Source organism: Pimephales promelas, chromosome 5 (genome assembly GCF_988280905.1).
Source record: "Pimephales promelas chromosome 5, fPimPro1.hap1.1, whole genome shotgun sequence".
In the NCBI taxonomy this organism is placed as follows: Eukaryota; Metazoa; Chordata; class Actinopteri; order Cypriniformes; family Leuciscidae; genus Pimephales; species Pimephales promelas.
In genome coordinates, this window is record NC_142773.1 from 41,601,400 (window position 1) to 41,617,141 (window position 15,742).

Below are 15,742 nucleotides of genomic sequence, written 5' to 3' on the forward strand. Positions count from 1 at the left end.
TTTCCTGAGCTAAATGTAACGTTATGTGACATAATTGTTTTCCTGCTGTTATATTGACCTCTTTCCATGGTTTAAAAACACTAATTGGTCGATATTATGTATACTTTCTAGCTGTAACGTTACCTTACCCTTGCCTGTTGCAATGTGAAAATGAGATCAATAATGGACACAAATGAAAAACATGAATTTGTTTATTTGATTTCATTCATTTATTTATTGTTGCCAAATGGACAGATCTTTTTATAGTTTCCTCGTTAGCAAACGTTAGCCTAGCTAGCTTGCCAAGCTATTTTCATAAATAACGTTAATCTGTAAGATCGTTTGTATCTTCAACTGTGACTGGAGGCCACTGTCTAACATCATCAACCCAACAAGTTCTCATTCTGCCTGGCTGTAGCTGTCATCGTGGGTGAGTTCGCGTTATCACCGAGGTTTGTTTACATACCGGTGCATATGTCTATGCCGGTGTAACATGTCTATATATAATAATATGTCTATGCTCAGTAATGGCGTCGCCACAAGATGGCAGCCTACACAGAACGCTCGTCGGATTCGTCTATAGTGCTTGCATACACTTGTAGCTGTTATGTATCTTTGGAAGTCCTTGAAATGAATGGGTTTAGCGCTGCGCATTCAGTCTGAAAGGCGCTTAAATCCTTTGCACGCACAAGTGCATGAACCGGGGGTAGGGAGTAGTGGTTTGAGTGGAGATTTCGGACCCACCGGGTGGCTTATATCTTCTTTGCCGTTACGCATATGTGCTCGGAAAGACTGTTTTGTGTTTGAGCGCCTCCAAGTTGTCTTTTACTGTAACTTCAGAAGCTCCAGACACATGAGCAAAAAGGCCAATCTCATTGGTCGAATCGGTCAAACCAAAAAAACGAGCCCGAAGCGTTTTTAAAAAAAAAAAAAAAAACGCTTTTACGCGTGGCGTTTTTCGCGTCGGTGTGCACACTCACATTGGCGTCCTTTGTTTAGTCAAGAAGCGTTAAACGTCTGCGAATATCACGTGCGAAATTCGCAACAGGCCTTTAGAGGTTTCACATCATTAACCACGAGTGCTAATAATAAAAGCACATTAGGTGGTACTTTGTTTGATGCATGATTCGACCCACCACTGAAAACTCATCTTTATCCAAGTGTCCATCTTTGTCAATGTCACTGAGATCCCAAATCTACAAAACAAAGAGATAAAAAGTTGAAAAAAAAAATCTAAAGATCTAAACAACATTAAAAAGTACATCAAATACTAGCATTTTTATATTCTTAGAAAGTCTGAATTGGTCATTTTTGGAACAAACAATTTCAGACCTTTATTATTACACTTTTTATTTCTGTATATATACAGTACACTACTGTTCAAACGTCAGTAAGTTTAATTCCTGTCTTCAGTGAGTAATGATCTGAATATGATGATTTGTTGCTCAAGAAACATTTATGATTATTATCAATTTTAAAAACAGTTTTCGCTGCTTCATATTTTTTTCAGGATTATTTGATGAATAGCAAGTTAATAATTCATTTGAAATCTTTTGTAACATTTTGAATACCTTTACAGCCACTTCTGATCAATTTAATGCCTCCTGCTGAATAAAATATTATTTCTTTTTTTTTAAAATATTATTTCTTTTCACGTTTAGTGTATGTTTTTAAAGTAAAACGTTTCTAAACAATTACCAAACATTTCTAATATCAATGTATATTCTTATCCATGTGTATTGTTGGTATAGTGAATGAATGCTGTACGATTGTTGTTGTTTTTTTTTTGTTAGCGGCCTAGGGACTGCAGATGAAAACTAGTATCTTTTTTACTAATTCTGGCATATTTACATGGTGTATTATCATGAATATGCATGGTCTCTATCAAATAAACTAATAAATAAATGTTTATGTGGCTGATTTCACTTGAATCCAATTCTAAATCAAAACTGTAAATGCTGTTTATAAAACTAAACCAACAAAAAATATAAAACAATGGCCATAATATCAGTAAATATCAGTAAAAATGAACAGGTTATTGATCTAAAATGTCAATAACAGTGCAGACATTCACCTTTCCAAGCACATCGAGAGGCAGGTTTGAGTTCATGAGGATTGGTTTCACTTTATCACCTGACAGTATCCCACCAACCGGACACAGACTCTCAAATATCCCATCATACTTTGCTTTATCTTCCGGCTGGTGAAGCCAAACACAACAGAAAAGAGAATCAGTTTTCAATCACAAATTTCATTTTATTCCAGTAATTCTGTACCTTTACTATCCAGTTGGAGTCAGCGACAGAGGTTGTGATGTTCAGCGACGGGCTGCCGGTGTCTCTCTGCAAAACACACAGACGCTTTTATCCAAATCAGCATGCAAACGCATTAACTGCGATTAACTGTCAACATCAGTGACCATATTCAACTGGTTGACAATGATTCGAGATATTTTAAGGATGTGACACATTATCCACAAAGCAAGTGTTCACCACATCTTTCATATTACACAGGCTATTCAGATAAAATCTACAGATTAACATATGTGCAATCACTGATATCCAAAGTGACAATACTCACAAATTTAGGGATGGGTGTGTTCTGGCTCAGACTGTTCAGACTGACATCACTTCCTCCTTGAGCAGAAGCCACCAGCCTCAGCGCAGTAAAGAAACCCTTAATGGAGAATACAGTTAAACTCAAAATGCAAAAAAATTAACTGCACCTAATTAATAATTAAAGTAAAGTAGAAATAAAAGTAAAGTTATGTCATCAAATGTTTTTTTTTTGGTTAACACACCCTAAGACTCCAATCGAATGAAGAGCTGATATGAAATTATATAAATATGACGGCAAAGATCATTTGCGAATGCCTATTCCGACATGAATCAGTTGTATTTACCTTTTTATCCAAGTAACCTTTTCCCTCAGGATCTGACAGATCCCAGATCTGCAAAGAAAGGAAAAGACACACAGTCATTTCCTACCGTGCCAGGGCTCCAGACTAACTTTTTGCCTTGGTTTACCAGCACAAAATTTAGGTGCACTCAAATTTTTTCTCATCCCGCGTCACTTTTAACGCCACAATTTGAAGGCCTTTTTATCACGCTCCATATATTCATATATATTATGTAAATGCTTTTAAAAAAGAATAAGATGTAGTTTTTTTTTCTCACAATTAGACTGTATATAAATATAAAAAAATTTTAAAAAAAAAATTAAAGTGCTGTTTTTACATTGTTCAAGTTAGGGCAGGGTATTGACACCAATTTCACAATTCGATACAATATTGATTATTTTGGATATCAGGCACAATTCATGGCAAATTTTCACAAGGAAAACAAATCTCAACTAATGCTGTAAACTGGGAGTCAGTTGTCCTACTATAATATTGAAGGTAAAAATTACCTGATTTGTACACAAACACTTAAATTACACTTTTATTTATTTTTATAATAATAATGTTATATGAAATATAAACATTTTAATGGTGGCTGCATAAAAACTTGCCAGATTTTTTCAAATAACATGCATTAAATATTGAAAAACATTAAAAATTATAATGAATACGTAATATGGTTCATGTTACGAAAAATTTTGGTCGCACTCTAGAGCCCTGCGTGCTGCATCTCAAGGCTTTCAGACGTTCAGAGATGTGATTATTGTCTCTCACCTGACCCAATGTGCTGTCTGAAAGACCCGATTTCTTCAGGAACTGAGCGGCATCTGCAGCGCCCACTTTCCCAGTGTTTCCTGGATCCACCTAAAACACAACAGGCCATCAGTGTCAGGAAATAAATGTAATATATTCATATCATACGGATTTATTATCGACATTGGGAGCACATAATAATATCAGGGCTTTATTCAAACAGCATTTGTAATTTCTGGAAATTTCTATACAGGTTGAATTTACCTGTCTGTAGAAGCTCTCATATGTAGGGTTTCCACTTGATAGCTGCATAAATATGAATGGAAAATTAATAATAGGAAAAGAACAGTCAAATCAAACACTTTACAATAAGGTTTCATTATTAACTAACAACGAAAATACTTCTAAAGGCGTTATTAATCTTAGATGATGTTTAATTAAAATCAAATGTTGTATCTGTTAATATTATGAGCTAATATGAACTAACAATGAACAGCTTAATAAATACTGTGTGTAATAAATGTTTAGCTTATTAGTTACTGCATTAACTAAAGTCAAATAATGAGAAAAGTGTTGGTAAAGCGTTAATGAACTTGCCAGTTTGTGTGAACAGCATAAAGCTTGTCAAAAACATATTTGGGCCATAGAAAAAGAAGGAAAGGTGTATTTGTATAGTATACCATTGAGTACCAAATATTTATATATATTTGGATTTGGATTTGCATTTATTTTCATTAAAAAATAAGCACATTTCCCCTCATCCTAATGTTTGACTATCACTTTGCAATTGTTATTATTCATGTTGATATTTGTCAATAGATTACAGTCATATGATTCTTCCAGAAAATAGCTGGATGTATAAATTATGTATGATTAATGGAAGGGGCATTGATGACGTCACATAATGAAAACCGGTTTCTCTCTTTAAAGAAACTGTAAACAACCGGACTGCTGACATAACACATAAAACTTAACGTTATATTTATCAACAACATTCTGAACAATTCACTGCTGTCACTGACAGTAATCATATAAACTGAGATATTTCGTATCAGTTTCGTAGACAGCAGCTGTCAAGACATTAAGTAAGTCAAAAAGTTGCAAAACAGCGTCCTTGAAAGCGCAGATCGGTTAGTAATCAATTCCTGTACGTCGATAAAATATATTGCTAGACAAAATTTAATAGAATAAATAAGACATAACGTTATTTGCTAACAACAATCGATTACCGCGCGCGTTTCACATGCGAAACCAGCGTTCATGCGTTTATACTTAACGTTAAACTAGACGTAACAGCCTTTTATACAATCAGAGAACATAAGTAAAAAAAAAAATATCTGAAAATTTATTTTAAATTTCGATCCTAATCAACTTTTAAAGTCAGATTACCTGACTGAGTGGAGTGAGCGCCGCCATATTTCCTGATTCACGAGCACGCGCACAGGAGGAGTCTCTCGTCTCGTGAGCGCGTACAGACAATGTCAAATCGTGGAGAAAAAAGTTACCAATTGATTAAATATAATTATATAAATATAATTAACCACCATTATATATAAATATAATGGTGGTTAATTTCACTAAGTTATATTAACATTAAATAAATTATTTTATTTTGAAGAAAAATTATTTTATTTTGTGTGTCAAATCTCAGAATGTGGACGAATATTTCAACCATAGATGTCAACACAGGTAAAAAATAATAATAATAATAATAATCAGGTAAAAAAAAAAAAAGCAACAGAACTTTATTAAGCTTTTTGAGGCTAAACATTGTCATCTTTTTTAATTATTATTGTTTAAAAAATAGAAATAAAATAAAACAACTTCACATCATCAGTTTAATCATTATTTTACCACTAAAATATATAATTTTTCCTTAGTCTGCTTAATAAAGCTTTAAGCTTACTAATATTTTAGTAGGGGAAAAATAACAATTTATTACATGTATGCTTAACTAAAATAGTACTGTTATTTATTTTAAGGAGTCTTTTTTAAACTGTAATTATACATTTAAGTACTGAGTAATATTAAATAACTATATACATAATGCATATGCATAATTTATATAGTTATTAGCCTATTATAGTAACTGCATGCAACATGTTATAATGAGAGTGTAATAATAAAGTGTTACAGACATACTTACATCCAACCAGTTCACTTCACAGTATTCTGCTGTAAAATGTCTCCATCTTGTGAAGCAGTTATGGAAATGCAAGACATCTGGGGGAAAAAAATGATCTAATAAGGACACCTGTCTTGTGGATATAAGTGATGCAAGCAACTGCCATGTTCATGTATTAGTCTATTACTGTTTATTTTACCAGCTTGTGTGCAGTTCAAATGATAAAAGGGGGTTTTAATAATGTTTTGAAGCAGATAGATTGTTGGAGAATCTGTCTCACATGAGCAGATATGTGTTGCTTCCAATCTTTTTACAGGAGTTTGACTCGGTTTGAAACAGGAACACTCTTGTAAAGCTAAACAGAGATATAATTTAAGATTTTTAAGTGCAATTCATATTATGAACCTCAAAAATTTAGAGTAAAGCCTCATATGGGAAATGTGTGTTAGTGTATGCACAAATGTTAAGATATCCACTTCATGTCTTCTTTCGGTGTGAATAACCATTCATGAACTATATCAAAAGTTCTGTGAAACCATGATGTGCTCAAACTCTCAAAATATTACAACCATATATACAATAAAGTTATTTATTAAAACTTTGGCATTAATTACAACTCTCAACATGTAAAAAGCTGGCTTAATGTCACTAAACAGGATTTTCAGTACTAATCCAATTTGAACATCACAGTGTGTAGACAACTAGTTTATTTTAACGTGGTCTTGCTGCAAATATTACCACATCCCTTATTGAAGCTCATTTATGTTCAAGTAACAAAAGATTTTATTAAAAAAAAAAGAAAAGAGAGATTTACATCAGCTACAAGCTGGACATCACAAATGTTACCGCCGCTGAAATCTGTAAGGTAAAACGAGCTCAAACTGCAAGACATTTCTGTTGTAATAAATAGAGCTGGAAAATAAACTGAATATCTTGTTTAGGAGATTAATAACAACCACAGCACATAATAACAGAAAAAAAAAAAAAAAAAAAATCAGTGCCAAAGGAACATTATGCCATTGTGAATTTCATTTGCACTACAGTACAAACATTCATTGGTCCTTATTTATGAAACACAAGCAAAAGTAATTTATGCAAATCGTTCATAACTCATTTTGCAACAATTTACACAAAAATGATTTTGTTCTGCTCATGTTTCAGAAATGAGATCCATTAGGAACCCAGCCTGTGATCCGATTAATCTCTTATTGATAACAATAGGTGAAAAAAAATCAACATTCTCTTCTATTCCGTTGCATTGCACTTTGCGCTCATCACATTTCTGCAACTGTGTAACATCGTTTACTTAAACAGTTATTTATGTAAACTTCATGAATTCACTCCAATCCCTTCAAACCAACTGAATTGAACTGCCACCAACAACGTTAACTAATATTGGCCATCGATTTTGCAAACATGAAAGGCACAATAAACTGATCTTAGATCAGTACTGGAAGATGTTACACATATCAGACTCCTGGTACCATAGAGGAAAAGACAATTCGTAAAAAAACAACAACAAAAAAATAAAACAGGTTTAATTGGCTCATTAATGGTTGCAAATTTAATGTATGGGCTGAGAACTCCAAGACGCCCTTTTGACCCTGTATGACATCACGCATGACATCATAAGTTCCGTCTCTAAGAGTGTCATGTTTAGAATGAATGCACTGCTGTCGTTTCCCTGGCAACTGCGGAATGTGGACGATAAACGCTTCCTGCTTTACAGTTCATCTTTAGGAAGCGCATCATCATCATCATCATCATCTCCTCCCTCCACTGGAGGCTCGTCCTCGTCCTCCTCTTCCTCCTCCTCTCCTTCATCATCCTCACCCTCATCTGCTTCTGTGCTCTGCTCTTTGTTCTTCTCCTCCTCCTCTTTGCGTTTCTTCTCATCCTGTTCCTCCTTCATTTTCTTCTCTGGATCCTGTGGCATGACAGACGATTTGTCAGAATGTATTTTTATTGCTTATTAACCCCTCAAGTGTCACTGATATTCAAAATAAATTACAGAGGAGACGTAATTTATCAATTTGCAACAAGAATATTTTCATACTCCTAAGGCGTGTTTAGACCTTTATTTTGAAATAGTGATGAAGATGAAAAATCATGAAAGAAAGGTAGAAACGTCAGTTTGTTTTCATGGCAAGAGTTTAAAAGATAGCATTCAATTATTTTAGGAAAAAAAAGGTCTGAATTTTTTTAAATGAACAAAAAAAAAAATAATAGATTCACCATTTATAATGTGGCAGCGAGCTATAACGCACGTGTGCTCTTTTTATGCGTTTCTTAAGAGGTTGAATTCATATAAAAATCTGCCAAACTTCTCATACTAATTCTGAATAGGATGTCTACTTCAAAAATTGTGGAAATAATGGTTCATATCACTCAAATACATATGGAAATGGACTGGAGGCCCCTTATATGGGCAGTGATGGAGTCTGGTTGTGCCCTAGTGGAAGCGTTCGGTACTGCAGACAAACACACTCTCACTCAAAGCTCATTTTTTTTTAGATATCAACCTAAAATTTTAAAACACAACTTGTTCATATTTTTGGCTTTCACTTTTTTCCAGTTTTAAAGTCACCCAGGTTTTGAAAAAATATATTTGATATAAAATGTGAATAATTAAATTTTTGGCATTTTCATAAACTCAAACTTCTATAACTATTTTTTCTGTTTCACTTTCTTTTCTTTATTAAACTTCAACAAAAATCTGCCAATTTTCTTCTTTAAAACGAGACCAATCTTAACGTCTATATTCCAAAGCATTCTTGAATTACAACCATTTAAGTTCAAAATGTGCATTTTCATGCCTATTAAAAAAAGGGGGGTGACACATAAAGGGTTAAGATATTCACTAGCTTAGCAACATGCTAAAATTGTGATACACTCAATCTGTAGAGTGTTTCAAACCAAATACTGATCTTGTACCTTTGTAGCACCCCATGTTTCATTTCCGAAATCCTCTGCTTCCTTCACATCATCGCAGATGAGGAAGTTGTCAAAAATAGTGCCAGACTTCACCTGGAGTGACGAAACAGAAACAAAAGATGATTAACAAGAGCATTCTATACATGCAGTTCATTATTTCTCAATTAATCAACAGTATTAATATTGTAATATCTTTCAATTAAGTTGTAATTGCTGCCCGACACATTCATTGTGTCCGTTTCACTGATTACATGTGTGTGTTTTGTGAAAAGTGCTATACAAATAAACTTGAATTTAGCTGAATTTGAGGGAGTGGTTATAAATATGGATAATTTTCTTACAAAATACACACTTTAAGGCCTTTATAGACCCACTGGAGCCATACGGATTACTTTTATGATGGATTGATGCACTTTTTTGGAGCTTCAAAACTCGAGCACTATTCAATGCCATTACAAAGGCTGGGAAGATTATGAAATATAAACCAGATTGTGTAATGCTGAAAGAAGCAATTCTGTACATAAATTATGGGATCATTTAATTTTTTTCTTTTCCTTTAAGTGAAGAAATTCATAAACACACTGACATGATCTTTCATTTTTAAAGTTTTTGTAAATTTGATTGTGTTTGTCAATTTATGAAGTTTTTACACGTCTAATAGTTAATAATAATTTCAATTTTGGTTTTGGTCATTTTAGTACATCAAGTTAAACTAAATAGAAATGAGAAATGTTTCCCTAGTATTTTCTTTTAGTTAATAATTATTTTACTTAATTATTAAGACTAACTATTAACTAATTCCTCTGAAATGGCTTAAAGGTGTGAGAGGAACCAGCATTTAGTGATGGTAGCAAAACTAAACAGACTATAAAATGTTTAATTCAAGATATAAAATTCACTAATAATCTAGTTAAATACACACAACTGGTGCCACAGTTAAAAAGCAGTAAATATAATAAAAAATTCACAATTTGCCATTTAATATATGATTATATAGTGAATATTCAGTAAAGCACGTATGAAGTCGTAAATATTAATAACAGGATCAATTTTAGCATTTAATATTCGAATATTAAGTGAATATTAATGTAGAGGAATATTGACAGCCCTATTGTAAATGTTAATAGGATACAGCAAAAGTTTTCATAATAAAGAAAATAATGGCCATACGATAACACCAAGGCATTCTCTAACCTGCCAGAGATCCAGACCAAGGACTCCGATGCTGTCGAACTTGTAGATTTGGGAGTCAGGAGTGTATTCGGGGTTGTCGATCTCAGGATGAACCCAGACGCCCTTGTAGTTCGGGTTGTCGATCTGTTTGGGTTTCCACTCCCCCTGCACCGTCACAAAATTAGTAATTACCCTTCGAAGTCCACACCAAGAAAACATTTTTTGTTTGCATGTCGCTAGTAACCACACTCAATGGATTTTTTTTTCAACACATCCCATAATTATTTTAATATGGGCCTCTACCAAATGGTTGAAATGTTACGGAGGCGTATTGCATTCACTTGAAGAAAATTTTTTTTTTTTGCTCTGTTTTTCTGAATTAATTTTTCATGGAATTTTTTTTTTTGCTCTTTTTTTCTGAATTAACGAGTTAATTGAGAAAAAACAGAGCAAAAACTTTTTTTCTCACGAACAATTAACTCATTAATTCAGAAAAACAGAGAAACACATTGTCGGAAAGGGTTCGATATTTTGTGACATAAGTGATATTTAGACAGAAATTTATTAATTTGTTAGAGCAGAATGCATAAATTAAATGTCATTATTTGGTATCACTTCTATGTTTGTGATATCAACTTCAAATTTGGAACACAACTTGGTTAAATATATGGCTTTGATTTTATAGTAAAAAATATTTTTGTAAAATAATAAAAGAAAAAATATTAAGTACAGTATATTTGATTTAATATCAGCAGTGTTTTCTTTAAAACAAGACTAAACTTAGGTCTTTATTCCAAAGCATAGTTGAATTACAACCAAGTTTTAATAGTGCATTGTAATGTCCATTCTCAAAAAGGGGGATGACTGTTAACCGTTATGTGCCAAATCAACCGTTCGGTTGAGCATATTTTCGAAAAATTATTAAAAACATAATTATGTTTTTTCATGCAACCAAGTAACGTTAGGGCTATTATGAATATGTAAACGAAATATGCTTCGCAGTCTGAAACGGTGCATTTTGCACAGTTTCAGTGCAAAATGAACAAATCTTTTCCGAACGCTCAACACAGAACAGAGCAAGGCGAGCATTTGAGCTTATAAAACCTAAACTTTGTTATTTATTTTTGAAATGAGTGATTGTTTCGCTTGATAAGACCCTTATTCATCGTCTGGAATTGTTTAAAGCCCTTTGAAGCTGCACTGAAACTCTCATTTGGACCTTGAACCGTTTGGACCCCATTGAAGTCCATTATATGGAGAAAATCCTGGAATGTTTTCATCAAAAACCTTAATTTCTTTTCGACTGAAGAAAGAAAGACATGGACATCTTGGATGACATGGGGGTGAGTCAGTTATCAGCAAAAGTTTTTTTTAAAGTGAACAACTCCTTTAAGTGAGGTCCTCCTCTCAATAAAATATAGCGACTCAAAATTGCTGAACCGTTTGGTTGACCAGAGGTCTAAAACACGGAGGAAGACGCAACAGAACTATCTAGAAGGAAAATCCGAACCTTGTACTCTGGGTTTGGTATCACGGCAGGTTCCCACTCTCCATCCATATCCTCATCCCAGTCCTCTGGCTTCTTGGCATCAGGATCAGGAATATTCTCAGGCTTATCCCAGTCCTGACAACATCAGACAGCCGAGCTCATGAAACGGTCATTGGTGATATCAATCAAGATCATTCAGACAGAATCAAACCTCAGGTTTGGTGTCGGTCTCGTCGTCGATCTTAGGACGGTCGTCCCAGTCCTCGGGTTTCTTGGCTTCAGGGTCCTTGATCGTCTTTGCGGGAAGAAAGTCCCAGTCCTCCTCCAGAGAGCCGGACTCCACCTTCTCGTTGTCGATCTTCACCACGTACGTCTGATCCGGATTCAGGATCAATGTGTACAAGTGAGTCAATTCATCATCCTGGAGAGAAAGATGGAGATAATTTAGTGTTCAAAAAGATACAGATACTGTCAAACATACTGTTAAATATTCTCACAGAGAGTGCGAGTTTCCGTTTTTAGTTTTTCTTAATAGCAGCACTTTATACAATACAGACATTTTCAAAGCAGCATCACATTAATAAACAGGAAACAATAGTGTTAATCTTATAAAATTCAGCAAATGTGAAACAAGTCGCTCTACAGAAGATAATAGTGTCATTATTCAGCTCAATTTAGTTCTCGAACATCATAATAGATAACCTTGCTTGCTAAAATTTCATGTCATGATCCACGACCTGAATCATGATCTTCCCAATTTTAAGATGTACGATCAAGAATATCCAGACTGGGACAAGCCTATGGACTTTATCTATTTTATTACTAGTTATTCAGTCGAGAGCAGGGAGTGATTTTGTCTTTTGCTTAACATTAATGACACAGACAGCAGCATTAGTGTATGGATCTAATATAATGACATGCAACTGATTTCTTTCCCAACTGTTTTTTCATTTAATACACACCTTACTATTTTATTTAAATACTTACATTTTGACATATTTGTGTGTATATTTGAGCGTTTAGACCTCAAGCACACAGGTGAAACTCGAATTAGAATACGGTGCAAAAGTTCATTTATTTCAGTAATTCAACTAAAAAGGTGAAACTAATATATTATATAGACTCATTACATGCAAAGTGAGATATTGCAAGCCATAATTGTGATGATGAAACCTTTTCACAATATTCTAATTTTGAATTAGGGGTTTTTTTATCTGTTAACCCTTAATCATCACAATTATAACAAATAAAGGCTTGAAATATCTCACTTTGCATGTAATGAGTCTATATAATATATTAGTTTCACCTTTTAAGTTGAATTACTGAAATAAATGAACTTTTGCACCATATTCAAATTTTGAACTTGGGGGTTTCATAAGCTGTCAAAATGCCATCCATTTATAATTCAATTATAACGAGGATATAAAAGATCACAATCTCTACAATTCGCTTGAAAAGTGTATTTTTGGACGTCTTCGAGATTGATCATGATATAAAAATCACCAGGACGCCCTAGTGTCAGTGCATTAAACAGATTTTCTTTTAAATCCATGACTATTCCTGATTTAATATCCCTAACTCACCTTGCATTTGATCTCTTTCTTGATGAGGTGGTTCTTGCCTTTGTAGTTGAAGATGACGTGAACCTTCTTGGTGCTGTAGCCGCAGATATCAGGCCCTGTTGACAAGAAAATATACATAAATTACCACACCAAAGACTTTACAGTATATATTCTCAAAGACACATGAATCCATTTACATAGACTTTAAAGGAGTAGTTCACTTTAAAAAAACTTTTGCTGATAATTTACTCACCCCCATGTCATCCAAGATGTCCATGTCTTTCTTTCTTCAGTCGAAAAGAAATTAAGGTTTTTGATGAAAACATTCCTGAACTTTCTCCATATAATGGACTTCAATGGGGTCCAAACGGTTCAAGGTCCAAATGAGAGTTTCAGTGCAGCTTCAAAGGGCTTTAAACGACACCAGACGATGAATAAGGGTCTTATCATGCGAAACGATCGGTCATTTAAAAAATAAATGAAAAAAGTTTAAGTTTTATAAGCACAAATGTTCGCCTTGCTCTGCGCGTTCGTGACTCTCCTGTTCGAACTCGTTCATCAAAATGAACGAATCTTTTTTTGAGTCATTTGGTTCATTCAATGAACGAAATTAATGAATTTACTTGAAAAAAGATTTGTTCATTTTAAAGAACGAGTTTGAACAGGATAGTCAGACAGAACAGAGCAAGGCAAGCATTTGTGCTTACAAAACATAAACTTTGTTATTTATTTTTTAAATGAGCGATCGTTTCGCTAGATAAGACCCTTATTCATCGTCTGGTGTCGTTTAAAGCCCTTTGAAGCTGCACTGAAACTCTCATTTGGACCTTGAACCGTTTGGACCCCATTGAAGTCCATTATATGGAGAAAATTCCTCTTTTCGACTGAAGAAAGAATGACATGGACATCTTGGATGACTATATTATCATCAAAAGTTTTCAAAAGTGAACTACTCCTTTAGCTAGAGAATCTTGGTCGACGTACCGAACATGACGTAATACTGGGAGTCTCCGTGCAGGTCAGCCTGGTTGAGATCGGATGGGAAGACTTTGACGTACCCGCCTCCGCAGTCGATCTTCTGCTCGTGTTTTACGGTAAACTGGATCACCAGAGTTTTGCCCTCATTGCTGAAGGGATCGAAGCGGGCCGAGGTGGCGTAGAAACGGGCATCCTGACTGGTCTGCAGCCCTGTTGGTGGACGCGGAGATTCAGATCATCATTCGTTTCTTTGCTGAAACGAAGTAGGCGTTTTTTTAATCATATGCGAGCGCTTACCCTGGTCTTTCTCAGCATCTCCGTAGAAGTTTCCAGCGGTCAGTTTAAACTGCCCGTAGTCAGACTTGTGCTCGGAGTTCACCCATCGACTCTTCCAGGCATCTGAGAATTCAGAGAATAAGGTTAAAGCACAAAAAAAAAAAAAAAAGTTCATTTTACATCTCATCCTCAATTAACTTCCCAGCCCAAATTGCACAAGAAGGTATTTTTTCTAGCTCTTGATCTATGAACTTGAAGAGGAAATGAGAGGAATTTATGCGTTGACACATTCCCCACGCATTCAATGAATATATAAGGAAGTTTGTGGAATAATAAAGTTGGCAAGAAACTTCCTGTTCTTGCAAACTCCTTAGATAGACACAAACAGTTTGCATGTACAAATGCAAGTTTTGCTTTTATTTTGCATTAGTAAAAATATGTGCCTAATATACTGGTCTGGCATAAAGTTTAAATACAAAGTTATCTTGTGAAATATTAACACAATTAGACAAGGCCTTGGATGATGACAACCAAGTAAATGCAATGTACATAATTTGATATTTTCTATTCCTGTCCAGCTGCAGGGGCCCAATGGGTGTGGCCTTCTCTTTGAAGAGAGCTTTTTATTGGACAAACATTTGGACACGCCCCTGGGGGCATGATGAGTCATCAGAAGCTTTGGTCAGTTTTTGGGAAAATTGCAAAAAAAAAAATGTGTATTAATACTATTAATTATGTCGACATTTAGGAGGAGTACAACCAAAGAAAATACAACCAACTACACTGTATAGGATAACTACAGTTACATTTAATATATAAACGGAATATTTTTAACCTATAATTCTATTTTCTTAAAATTAAATGAACCCAATTACTATAATGCACTTCTTCAGTACGAAAGAAAGAACGAGAAAGAAAGAGAAAGAAAGAGAGAAAAAGAAAGAGAAAGAAAGAATGACTTTGTAATGGTTTCATGTTTGTTCTGGCAAACTATGCATAAACCAATACTGCTAATAAGTAATAAGATTCACTTTTCTAGCAAAACAAACGTATAATTAAACATCCCATTCATTCAACAACACATTTTAATGTCACTCAATCATTAATGTGACCTACAAATTAACCATGACACGTTAATGGTTCACTTACCCCCATCCAGAAACTGCTCTTTAAAGTACACCTCTGCATTGGCAGCCAATGCCAATAATGCAGCAGAAACAAATTGGAATAAAGTAATTATTTGCATTTTCGATAATTTGTGGAATTAAGCCCGTACACTCCCTCTCTCTCTCCCTCTCGTGCTCGCGCTCTGCTCTCGGGGTTTATCCGTGGCTCGGGAGAAGCGCGTGGCTGGCTGCACAGATGTCTGTCGCTCATTGGTCCACAGCGGGCGCTCTCGACCAATCACAAGAGACCACGAAGTGCATGTCTCGCCTTCACACCGGATATTGTATCCGCCACTTGTGCTGTTCTCCGATCAGCTGTGATTGTACACACTGACCTGCGGCCTCGTCGTGTGATTGGACAGTACTGACTCAGGATCAGTTTCTATGACAACGCCTCTGTGTGGAAAT

At 34.7% G+C, this 15,742-nt stretch overlaps 2 protein-coding genes across 6 annotated transcripts in view; both read right to left on the reverse strand.

Annotated features, from left to right (window-relative positions):
• The window catches only part of eps15l1b (epidermal growth factor receptor pathway substrate 15 like 1b), a 41,813-nt gene extending 36,708 nt beyond the window's left edge, over positions 1-5,105 (reverse strand). For 4 of the 5 annotated variants that reach the window (XM_089131555.1, XM_089131553.1, XM_089131552.1 and 1 more), the window contains exons 1-8: positions 5,021-5,105; positions 3,896-3,937; positions 3,653-3,742; positions 2,882-2,929; positions 2,560-2,655; positions 2,256-2,339; positions 2,054-2,179; positions 1,116-1,175 (exon numbers count right to left, since the gene is read on the reverse strand). In XM_089131555.1, the coding sequence (XP_088987681.1) occupies positions 1,116-1,175; positions 2,054-2,179; positions 2,256-2,339; positions 2,560-2,655; positions 2,882-2,929; positions 3,653-3,742; positions 3,896-3,937; positions 5,021-5,047 (573 nt within the window). In that variant the 5' untranslated portion in view covers positions 5,048-5,105. The remainder of the gene's footprint in view (positions 1-1,115; positions 1,176-2,053; positions 2,180-2,255; positions 2,340-2,559; positions 2,656-2,881; positions 2,930-3,652; positions 3,743-3,895; positions 3,938-5,020) is intronic. The other variant, XM_039665580.2, reaches the window with a different exon arrangement.
• Positions 5,106-6,331: 1,226 nt separating this feature from the next.
• calr3b (calreticulin 3b) lies at positions 6,332-15,487 on the reverse strand. The gene is made up of 9 exons (XM_039665584.2): positions 15,318-15,487; positions 14,190-14,291; positions 13,899-14,102; positions 12,936-13,030; positions 11,564-11,773; positions 11,374-11,487; positions 9,885-10,028; positions 8,691-8,783; positions 6,332-7,683 (listed from the first exon to the last, which is right to left on the reverse strand). Exons 1-9 carry the CDS (start codon positions 15,412-15,414, stop codon positions 7,480-7,482), a joined length of 1,263 nt encoding a protein of 420 aa, XP_039521518.2. The 5' UTR covers positions 15,415-15,487; the 3' UTR covers positions 6,332-7,479.
• Positions 15,488-15,742: the final 255 nt, after the last annotated feature.

What these genes read in the sequence shown, in the direction of transcription:
- calr3b (XM_039665584.2), bottom strand. Translation starts at nt 15,414, where the DNA reads ATGCAAATAATTACTTTATTCCAATTTGTTTCTGCTGCATTATTGGCA. An exon ending in AGATGCTGAGAAAGACCAGG is followed by an intron (nt 14,103 to 14,189) that starts GTAAGCGCTCGC and finishes GTCCACCAACAG; the next exon opens with GGCTGCAGACCAGTCAGGAT. An exon ending in AGACCGACACCAAACCTGAG is followed by an intron (nt 11,488 to 11,563) that starts GTTTGATTCTGT and finishes TGATGTTGTCAG; the next exon opens with GACTGGGATAAGCCTGAGAA.